General features: G+C 39.8%; 1 protein-coding gene across 1 annotated transcript; it reads left to right on the top strand.

The window, feature by feature from the left end:
• Positions 1-608: 608 nt before the first annotated feature.
• LOC129866530 (ras-related and estrogen-regulated growth inhibitor-like protein) lies at positions 609-2,427 on the top strand. The gene is made up of 2 exons (XM_055939305.1): positions 609-620; positions 1,502-2,427. The coding sequence occupies exons 1-2, from the start codon at positions 609-611 to the stop codon at positions 1,916-1,918; spliced, it is 429 nt and encodes a 142-aa protein (XP_055795280.1). The 3' UTR covers positions 1,919-2,427.
• The last annotated feature ends 9,829 nt before the right edge of the window (positions 2,428-12,256 follow it).

Below are 12,256 nucleotides of genomic sequence, written 5' to 3'. Positions count from 1 at the left end.
CTGTATGCAAATCCTCAACAGACATTATCCTCATGCGTATGCGTAATTGCCATTTGGAAGATACAATGATTATATCCACAAACTTTAAAAATAATGTGAGGTATATTTTGTAAATACGTGTGCTGCAAACGTGTTGGTTATTCAAAAGTCGGGTTAGGTTTAGATATTCTTTACGCTAAGACAATAGTTTTCTTCGGTCTTTAGGCTATGCTAAATAAAATCCAGAATGGAATGGTATAGTATATTTCCACGCCCCCTTAACAAGTGTGCGCACCACTCCCCTCTCTGCTACTCAACATCTCAGATGGTCTTGAGCCAGTCAGACAAATAAACAGAAGAAAGAATAATGACAGGCCTCAACGCTTTAAAAATGGATGCTAATGTAGTAGTTATTGGGAAAGACAGGGTTGGTAAATCTGGTGAAACCAAATCTCTCATTATTTATCGTTTGTGCAATGTATTCAAGTCTACAGTGCAATGGTCAGTGGACCATTCTGGCACTTCTAACTGGATCCATTCCTTTCCTCAACATACTTAGTAGGATGATGATGATGATTGTTTCACAGCGCTGACAGTCCACGTTTTAAGAAGAAGATTCATTGGAGAATATGGGAACATTGGTAAGTTTTGTTTGTCTATCATCACCAGATATTGTAATATCAAGCTAACATTTTACTATTGTAGGCCTATGCAGTACAACTAAATTAATATTTGTCTGTTAATTGCTTTCAGAATCAATCTACAGCCACAATGTTGTCATGAATGGAAGGGACATCACTTTTAACATCTGGGATTCACCATGTTGTCAGGTATTACGAAATGTTAATATTCAATCTGTTATAATGCAGGTTAATGTTTTTCATCATTAATCTTGTTATAGAGGCTGCTCTGCAGAGTGGTCACTGCCACAAAGTCATAAAATCTGAATTTAAACCTAACCTTAACCCTAACCTTAACCACACTACTAACCCTAATGCCTTACCCTAACCTTAAATGAAGGTCAAAAAGCTAACTAAGTTTCATGCATTTTTACAATAGAGCCAAATTTGACTTTCCAGCTGACTTATCTAAGAGAAAATCGCTCAGTTCTGCCTCATGTCAAGACACGCCAACCTGCTGTTATAATATGCCATCATCATGATGTCTGAAACTGTATTCAGTCCTTTGAAATGACTGCAAGAATTCAGTATATTTGGCATCTTATACAGAGCACTTCAGTTAATCATAGGCTTCTTTATCAGTGCCTTTATGGTGGACACAGATTTATAATGCTGCCATTTTCCCATACTGCAGTGAAGCGCCTGGTTATCTTTGGCATGAATGAGTCCACTTTTACTAGCACCATGCACGACCACAATGACTGGACACAATCGGCCCAGAGAAATAGGGCTTACATGGACTGACTAACTTATCCCAAGATTCTTCCTTTCCCAATACATAACCTTTCACACTTTGCTCCAAGTAAGCCTATACAAATTGTATATCTTGTAACCTTTTCCAGGATCTGTCCATGGAGACCTCCCCATATGAGAAGAAAGTCCAGCGGGCGAACGGTTTTGTCCTGGTCTACAGCATCTGTGAAAGGGCCAGCTTCAACTCTGTCACCAAGCTGATCCAGTCCATGAAGGACTTCCAGGGCATGGTCAAGGTGCCCATGGTGATCGTAGACAACAAGAGGGACCTGAATCACAGACGGACAGTCCTCAGTGAGGAGAGCAGAATCCTAACCCTGACAATAGACTGCCAGTTCTATGAGGTTTCAGCTGCTGAGAACTACCACAGTGTCTTCATGGTGTTTCACAAACTAATAGACAGGATATGGGAGTCCAAGTCTGCCATCAAGAAGCAAGCTGGAATTAAGGGCGTTGTGAAAAGCATGTCTGCAGTTTTTGCCAGGAGACGGATGGATTCGCTGTGAGACTATGGCACAGGGAGGAAGACATTGTATACTGTAATCAATGTATGCATAGGTCTGACATGAGTTGTTGTATGATGTCTGTGCTCTGGCATCAGGACAGGACTTGGTATGTGACAAAGGGATCCAGAGACTGCCTTATGGCTAAGACACGACAATGAAGGGCAGAAACAGGGGAAGATGGCATTGTAGGTGTGGAAATAAATGTCAGTGATCGAAAAAGTGCCCAATTGTCATACTTGAGTAAAAGTGAAGATACCTCAATAGAAAATGACTGAAGTAAAAGTGAAAGTAACCCAGTAAAATACTACTTGAATAAAAGTCTAAAACTATTTAGTTTTAAATATACTTAAGTATCAAAAGTAAATGTACATTCCTTATATATTAATTTACATTCCTTATATTTAGCAAACCAGCCGGCACAATTTTTATATATTTTTCTTATGGATAGCCAGGGGCACACTCCAACACTCAGACATCATTTACAAACGAAGCATTTGTGTTTAGGGAGTCCGCCAGATCAGAGGTAGTAGGGATGACCAGGGATCTTCTCTTGATAAGTGTGTGAATTGGGCCATTTTCCTGTCCTGATAAGCATTCAAAATGTAACGCGTAATTTTGGATGTCAGGAAAAATGTATGGAGTAAAAATTACATTCTTTTCTTTAGGAATGTAGTGAAGTAAAAGTAAACATTGTCAAAAATATAAATAGTAAAAGTACAGATACCCCAAAAAACGACGTAAGTAGTACTTTAACATATTTTTACTAAATAAGTACTTAACACCACTGGGAAATGGAGACTAGTACCCAAAGTTATTGCTGTAGTTGTGGCTGACTGCTGCAGGACAGGATTGACTTGGAGAGAGCACACTTTCCACAGAGATTGTAGATCTTGTATATTATTTACAATTAAACAACTCATTTAATTAACTGTCTAATAGCTGCTCTTTACACTGAATACTTTTGCAAAGAAATGCATATGAATATCATGGCCAGTGACCAGTCCAGTGACATTCTGTGGCCGTCTGGTAAAAGGTGCCAAAGTTAGCTCATAAAGAGCTAAATTATAGTTGATCAAATTACTATTATCCTTAACCCATTATCAACTATTGCAGGGCAAACACTTAATAATTACTTTCATACACAAACATAACTTTTTTAAACCAACGTGAGCCCTTTTCATATCAATATTGTTTGTCACCAAGATGAGTGACTAGGCTCCTGGAAATTAATACAATATTGTGATGTAGCTCAAGTGATAAACACTTGAGATAAGTATATGCATACATTTATGTTTATATTCCTATAATGAAATAAATAAATAAAATAAAAATGTATTGCTATGAGCTGAATAAAACCCCTATACCTTCATCTTATTGACATCTTATTAAATGTATGTATGGGAATACTGGAATAAATATTGACTATGCAGTATAGTTTGAAAATTACTCTTCTTGTAACGACAGCAACCAATACAGTAGCAGCTTTAGCTACAATCTAAATCACCGGTCAACAAGAAACGACATCCTCTGAATATAAGGACATGTAGGAATATTTGACCCTGTTGATGAGAAAATTCCAGTCTACCCCAGACAGAATAATGAGCAGAACATGGCAGATGGAACAAATATAACTGTTCCGTTAATCATCCCACCAGTTCAAGGCAAGTAAGGATTTAAAGTGAAGCGAGGATATGTAAACATAGACACATGCAATTAAGAAACAGTAATGAAAGTGTTATATTTCATTTCATGCATGTCTCTCATCGTGAAAAATGTGGGTTATTTCTTCAAGACAGTCTTTTGTTCAACATTTTCCCATGGTAGGTAGTAAGAAGCAAAGATGGATCCCCAGAGTCAGAGTTTCTTCTCAAATCCAATTTATGAATCCCTCTAATGACAGAGAGACACAGAGCTCACTCTGGACAGGATCAAGGCGTCACTTCATGGATCTGTCTGTTCTTAATGATTCAGCTATGTTATAGGCAAAGCTAATGAGCACAGTCACATTATTTCAGACATGCTTTTATGTCTTCTATTGGGTATTTGACAACAGAATAGGAGGCATTATTTCAAGCAAAGCCTTGGCCCTCGTCTTATTATGTTTGCCATATCACAAAGACACACGCATTATATACAGTACCAACCAGTTAAAAGTTGGGACACACCAACTCATTCAAAGGTTTTGGTAAATGTTTTACTATTTTCTACATTGTAGAATAATAGTGAAGACATCAAACTATGAAATAACACATATGGAATCATGTAGTAACCAAAAAAGTGTTAACCTGTTGGGGATGGGGGCGCTGTTTAGACTATTTATGCTAATTTGGCTAATTTTTTAAACGGCTTCCCACAAAATCCTTGATCGTACAATATGCATATTATTATTATTATTGGATAGAAAACAGTCTATAGTTTCTATAGGAGTTGAAATTTTGTCTCTAAGTGGAACAGAGCCCATTCTACAGCAATTTCCCTGACATGGATTCAGATTTCAGAAATGTTGGCCACTCTTCTGAAGTCATTTAAAAGGGCACTGTCGTTGCTATGACTATACGGACACTTCTTACGTCTTCCCCTGGATGCCTTTACGTGATGACGATTCCAATGGGGTCGATTGCGCGTTCACAGGCCCTACAAATGAAAAAACCCTGAAGCTAGTCATTCTTTCCTTGGTGCGTAACGCGCGTGCTGGTCACCGACCCGCTCCTGTTCCAAGCGTTAGTTTAGCCTGTTATATTTCTCCGGTCATCTTTTCACTCGTTGTAGGAGTTAAAAACATCATAAGGTAGTTAATTTAAAGCGTTTTATAGCAATTTATATCCGTTTAGTGCGATTTTGGGACATTTATTTTTGCAACGATGTGAAAAGTTGGGCACGCTTTTCAGTTCATCCCGAACGCAGTTGACATTTCCACATGGCAAGAGGACAGCTTTCCACCAAAAGACGATTTCTCCCAAGAAAGGATCCTTTGCCCAAGATACTGATGGAAGAACAGCTCAAGGTAGGACATTTTTATTATGATAAATCGTGTTTCTGTCGAAACATTTTAGTGGCTTAGAACGCCATGTTTTATGACGTAGCTTCGCTAGGCGCAAACTGTATTGAAAAGTAAGGATAAATTAAAAAATGTAATAACGCAATTGTATTAAGAATTAAATTGTCTATCAATCCCTGTCCACCCTATATTTTTTAGTCACGTTTATGAGTATTTATGTATAAGAGTAGATCACTGTCTAAGTGGCGCAAGGACATTTTCTTTACCAGCTTGTCTACATTTCACATTGTCTAACCATGATTTTGGTGGCTAAATATAAACATTTGCGATCAAACTCTATATGGAATGTGTAATATGATGTTACAGGAGTGTCATCGGAAGAATTCTGAGAAGGTTAGTGAAAAAATTAATATCTTTTGGCGATGTTGACTTTTATCGCTCACTTTGGCTAGAATCAATGCTGGGCTGCTAATTGCTATGTGCTAAGCTAATATAACGATTTATTGTGTTTTCGCTGTAAGACACTTAGAAAATCTGAAATATTGTCTGTATTCACAGGATCTGTGTCTTTCGATTCGTGTATGCTGTGTATTTTTACGAAATGTTTGATGATTAGTAAGTAGGTAAACACGTTGCTCTAAGTAGTTTTTCTATTCCATTTGTGACGGTGGGTGCAATTGTAAACTATGATATCTACCTGAAATATGCACTTTTTTCTAACAAAACCTATCCCATACCATAAATATGTTATCAGACTGTCATCTGATGAGTTTTTTTGTTGGTTAGGGGCTATAAATATCTTAGTTTAGCCGAATTGGTGATGGCTACTGGTGTTGGTGGACAAATAAAAGATGGTGGATTATGCTAATGTGTTTTTAGGTAATAGATGTACATCTTTACATATTGTGTCTTCCCTGTAAAACATTTTAAAAATCGGAAATGTTGACTGGATTCACAAGATCTGTGTCTTTCATTAGCTGTATTGGACTTTAATGTGTGAAAGTTAAATATTTTAAAAAAATATTTTTTTTGAATTTCGCGGCACTGGTTTTTCAGTGGGGGGGGGGGGGGGGGGTGCCGCTAGCGCCACGCTGATCCTAGACAGGTTAAACAAAAGAAAATATATTTTATATTTGAGACTCTTCAAAGTAGCCACCCTTTGCCTTGATGACAGCTTTGCACACTCTTGGCATTCTCTCAACCAGCTTTGTGAGGTAGTCATCTGGAATGCATTTCAATTAACTTTCAATCTCTCTTATGGCTGAGATCGGCTAAGATTCCATTAACTGGATCGATTTGACAACAGCCAGTGAAAGTGCAGGGCGCAAAATTCAAACAACAGAAATCTCATAATTAAAAATCCTCAAACATACAAGTATTTCACACCATTTTAAAGATACATTTGTTGTTAATCCCACCACAGTGTCCGATTTCAAAAAGGCTTTACGACGAAAGCACACCAAACGATTATGTTAGGTCAGTACCTAGTCACAGAAAAACACAGCCATTTTTCCAGCCAAAGAGAGGAGTCACAAAAAGCAGAAATAGAGATAAAATTAATCACTAACCTTTGATGATCTTCATCAGATGACACTCATAGGACTTCATGTTACACAATACATGTATGTTTTGTTTGATAAAGTGCATATGTATATCCAAAAATCTCAGTTTATATTGGCGCGTTACGTTCAGTAATGTTTTGCTTCCAAAACATCTGGTGATTTTGCAGAGAGCCACATCAATTTGCAGAAATAGTCAACATAAACTTTAATATAAGATACAAGTGTTATGCACAGAGTTAGAGATATACTTCTCCTTAATGCAACTGCTGTGTCAGATTTTTTTTTAAATTATGGAAAAAGCAAACCATGCAATAATCTGAGTACAGCGCTCAGACAACAAACCACGTTGGAGTCAACAGAAGTCAGAAATAACGTTATATAAATATTCACTTACCTTTGATGATCTTCATCAGAATGCACTCCCAGGAATCCCAGTTCCACAATAAATGTTTGATTTGTTCGATAAAGTACATCATTTATGTCCAAATACCTCCTTTTTGTTCACGCGTTTAGCCCAGTAATCCAAATTCATGAGGCGCGAGCAGACGAAAAGTTCAAATGTTCCGTTACAGTCCGTAGAAACATGTGAAACGATGCATAGAATACATTTTTAGGATGTTTTTATCATACATCTTCAATAATTATTCAACTGGAGAATTCCTTTGTCTTCAGAAATGCAATGGAACGCAAGCTAACTCTCACGTGAACGCGCCTGGTCAGCTCTGCCAGACCCCTGGTCGCACTCTGCCAGACCCCTGACTCAAAGAGCCTTCATTCCCTCTCCTTCACAGTAGAAGCATCAAACACGGTTCTAGAGACTGTTGACATCTAGTGGAAGCCTTAGGAAGTGCAATATGACCATTATCCTGTATCACTGTATATTCGATAGGTGATGAGTTGATAAACTACAAACCTCAGATTTCCAACTTCCTTGTTGGATTCTTTCTCGTTTTTTTGCCTGCCATATGAGTTCTGTTATACTCACAGACATCATTCAAACAGTTTTAGAAACTTCAGAGTGTCTTCCATCCAAATATACTAATACTATGCATATCTTAGCTTCTGGGACTGAGTAGCAGGCAGTTTACTCTGGGCACCTTATTCATCCAAGCTACTCAATACTGCCCCCAGCCATAAGAAGTTTAACAGGTGTGCCTTGTTAAAAGTTAATTTGTGGAATTTCTTTCCTTCTTAATACGTTAGAGAAAATCAGTTGTGTTGTGGCAAGGTAGGGGTGGTATACAGAGTTAATTTTATATTATGGCAAGAACAACTCAAATAAGCAAAGAGAAACAGAAGTCCATCATTACTTTAAGACATGAAGGTCAGTCAATGCTGAAAATGTCAAGAACTTTGAACGTTTCTTCAAGTGCAGTCGCAAAAACCATCAAGCGCTATGATGAAACTGTCTCTCATGAGGACCGCCACAGGAAAGGAAGACCCTGCAGAGGATAAGTTCATTAGAGTTAACTGCACCTCAGATTTCAGCCCAAATAAATGCTTCACAGAGTTTAATTAACAGACACATCTCAACATCAACTGTTCAGAGGAGACTGCTTGAATCAGGTGTTCATGGTTGAATTGCTGCAAAGAAACCACTATTAAAGGACACCAATAAGAAAAAGAGACTTGCTTGGGCCAAGAAACATGGGCAATGGACATTAGACTGGAGGAAATCTATCCTTTGGGCTGGTGAGTTCAAATTGGAGATTTTTGGTTCGAACCGCCATGTCTTTGTGAGACGCAGAGTAGGTAAATGGATGATCTCCACATGTGTGGTTCCCACCGTGAAGCATGGACGTGTGATGGTGTGGGGGTGCTTTGCTGGTGACACTTTCTGTGATGTATTTACAATTCAAGGCACACTTAACCAGCATGGCTACCACAGCACTCTGCAGCGATACACCATCCTATCTGCTTTGTGCTTAGTGGGACTATCATTAGTTTTTCAACAGAACGGTGACACAACACACCTCCAGGCTGGGTAAGGGCTATTTGACCACAAAGGAGAGTGATGGAGTGCTGCATCAGATGACCCGGCCTCCACAATCACCCGACCTCAACCCAATTGAGATCGTTTGGGATGAGTTGGACCACAGAGTGAAGGAAAAGCAGCCAACAACAACTTAGCATATGCGGGAACTCCTTCGAGACTGTTGGAAAAGTATTCCAGGTGAAGCTGGTTTAGAGAATGCCAAGAGTGTGCAAAACTGTCATCAAGGCAAAGGGTGGCTACTTTGAAGAATCTCACATATAAAATATATTTTGATTTGTTTAACACTTTTTTGGTTACTACATGATTCCATATGTGTTATTTCATAGTTTTGATGTCTTCACTATTATTATACAATGTAGAAAATAGTAAAAAATAAAGAAAATCCTTGAATGAGTAGGTGTGTCCAAACCTTTGACTGGCACAGCAAGTCTTACTCAAGGGCCTTCAACACACCTGATTACAATTTTTGAATAAAGCTCTACAAATACTGTTGCAATGGTTGAATCACAGCATTGTTGTAAGCTTATTACATTGCTTCTAGTTGACACTGCTAGTCATGCATTCGTCATGCATTTGAGTTGTATCCTTCTGATTGGGCTCCACAGTGACAACGTATTTAGTGGTGGGGCTGTAGTGGCTGGTATGCACAGAGCATAAGGAGTTGTGGGACCTCATAGTGATCTCTCCTCTCCTTGGGATGTGCTGGGGGTTGACAGAGTTGTAGGACTGGCCCAGTATCATCCTCTGCTGTTGGGGGATCTGCCACAGGACACTCTGCTTGAGGAGCAGGGCCTCATCAGAGATCTTGGGCTCCCCGTCCTCCTCATCCCCAGCACTGCAGCCAGGCTCGGAACCCTTGTAGGAGGATAACCCTGGAATCGGTGTCCAAATAAAACAATACCATGATACAACATTGGAGACTTATTTATGGTTTTGAGGATTGTTCTGTATGCATGTCAGACTATACAACTAGTATATGTTAGTTACTAGCATTTCAAAAACATGTATTAACCATTGTAACTAAAACAGTGTTATTCCCACAGATGTGTTTGGCCTTATACAAACAGACCTGTTCCAACCAGGATGCTGTTCTCCCCTGGAATTCCTCCAGTTCACTACTGTTGTGTGCAGTGTTCTACTGAACTTGGTCTGACCCTCCAGACAAGCAAGCTTCCCTCACACCTCAGCCCAGAGGACTCCCAGGGGACCGGCCCATGTGCAGACAGACAGAAAGACACCAGCCTGGGAGGCTGCACGGCAGGTAAACTGGTGCCAGACCCCTTGGTATCCCCTATCTGTCTGGATGTGTAAGGATACCAAACAGGAACATGCCAGGGGTTAATGAAGCAGACCTGGATCTGTCTGTGGCCCCAACAGCTCACTGTCACATTCCCTGACCCCCTGAAGACCATGCCTCAGCAGGACTCTGGTGTTATTCACTGCTTTATGCACCAGCCTGGATATGTAGTACTGTACGAGGGAAATTGCTACCAAAAAGACGAACAGGCAATGTATTTTTTTATTTAAAAAATGTAACTACTACATTTGAGAGAGATATGTGAGTATGTGACTATGAACATCAATCCCAAAAACAAGTTAGTGTGCATGAGCAGTTGGCTTTCAGTTTGTTTACCACCACACACTGTAGATGCCATAGATGTCCTTGTTCCACATGGCTAGCTCTCTGGAGATCTGTTCTTAGTAAGGACGTGCACATGCAGGCTTTTCCAAGAAACTGCACACCCTAATCTCTCCTCACTTTACAGATACACTTTCATTCCTGGAAACAAAAACATTGGAAGTCTAAACAACATGATCAGCACTCATGAGACAATACTAAGTTCAGTTCAAAAATGTGACTCAGCTTGAATTTGTCACACACCACAGACTAAACCAGTAGAAGTCAAAATACCTTGTTTCAAGCAACCAGACATGGTCAAAAACAAGTAAAAAAAATGTATATCATGCCCTGACTGACACATTGTTGTAAACATCTGACAGATTTCAGCAATTTATCCAAGTAATTACAACTATATCTAATCCCTTTCATCTGAATCATTACTTTTTTGCTTATTGTCTACTTAAAGGATTATTTAATAGATAGTTTGAATTCATGACAAGATCTGTGTGTGTTAGGTGGAGCAGCACAGGGGAACCCAAGAGCAGACTCAGACCAGGAAACAAGGATGAATGAACCCAGGTATTTATTGTAACACAGGGAGAGATGGAGTGCAGATCTAGGGAAACTCGGATGAGTTGTAAGAAACCAGATGTGGAGGCTGAGGTTGGAGTGAGCTGGGTTGGGACAGGGTAAACAGGTCCGGAGGGGAATCCAAGGGAGTGGTGGTGAGCTGAATCCAAAACAGGGTAGCAGGGTGGTGAGATGTGGAACAGGAGACAGGAACCAGAGTCAGAGTGGCAAAATGAACAGAGATTACGATCTGGCAGAGTGGCAGTGGCAGGACTGAGTATTTGTAGAGGTATTGATTATGGAACGGGTAGCAGCTGGTGGGGATCAGCTCTGACTCCAGCACACCTGTCTCCAACTACACACACACACACACACACACACACACACACACACACACACACACACACACACACACACACACACACACACACACACACACACACACACACACACACACACACACACACACACACACACACACACACACACACACACACACACACACACACACAGAGAGGGAGAGGGAGAAGGAGAGGGAAAGGGAGTGTACTGGGGGAATGGCTGCAGGTCAAGGAGACACTGGATGTCCACTAGGGGGTGTGGCAGGAGCAGATGTGACAGTGTGTTTCCCCCACTGGCTTCCTCACAGTCTCCTAGGTAATTGTATACAAATACTTCCTCAAAATAACCTGATATTACGCATTTGAGACATGTGAGTCGATCCATGTCATTTCAGCAAGCCATGACCACCATCCCAGATTGTTATGAAATTGTTTCTGTAGTTAGAAACAGGTAAGATTGGCATTCCTGAAACATTATTTTGTAGAAACGTAACTATGTAACCTATTTGATTGCACCCAAATTGGCCATTTTAATTCATAGGATTCAGATAATATTAATTAAATATAGTACCCAACATCTGATGTGGACCAAAATAATTTATACTAATATGTAAGACATGAGGAATAAAAAACATTGTCAAAAGCCAGCCACAAACCCCCCACAACTCATGCCAATCCAATCCCACCCCAACAACCAGTATACAGTATCAGTTCTCTATGTTTGACAAGTAGTGTGAAGCTGCGGCGTGGGTGGCTTTTGACAATTTTTTGTGGATTCCTCATATGTTACTCATTGGTAGTGTTGGGTTCTTATTTTTCTGAGTAAATAACTCACGGACAATAGAGAAGCTTTAACCAAGTTTAATTATTCCCAGAGGTTCTGTACAGCTGTAATTCAGACAACCCAACATTTCTCCCATCACAGATATATATATCTGGTACTACAGGAAAGAGTAACAGGATACTAAATCCTTATTACTCCCTTCAGGGGATCTGACCTCACCTTCTGACCTCAACCCCTCCACCTAATCCACAGATGTCCATCTGTCTCCCCTATATCAACACATTGCTCTCCTCCCATCCACCCAACACATTCCAAAGCCATCTGTTTTTCTACAGAGATCCATTAACTTCTGACATGAAACCCAGTCTCTTTCACTCCTAATATTCTATGCTTCTTCTCTATCATTTATTTAATATCTCAATGTTCAAAATGTCGAATCCAACAGTCCCTCCTCTTGAACAATAGC

The sequence above is a fragment of the Salvelinus fontinalis genome, chromosome 12, assembly GCF_029448725.1.
Source record: "Salvelinus fontinalis isolate EN_2023a chromosome 12, ASM2944872v1, whole genome shotgun sequence".
In the NCBI taxonomy this organism is placed as follows: domain Eukaryota; kingdom Metazoa; phylum Chordata; class Actinopteri; order Salmoniformes; family Salmonidae; genus Salvelinus; species Salvelinus fontinalis.
Note: the sequence above shows the minus strand (reverse complement) of the source record. Positions and strands in the feature narration are given on the sequence as shown.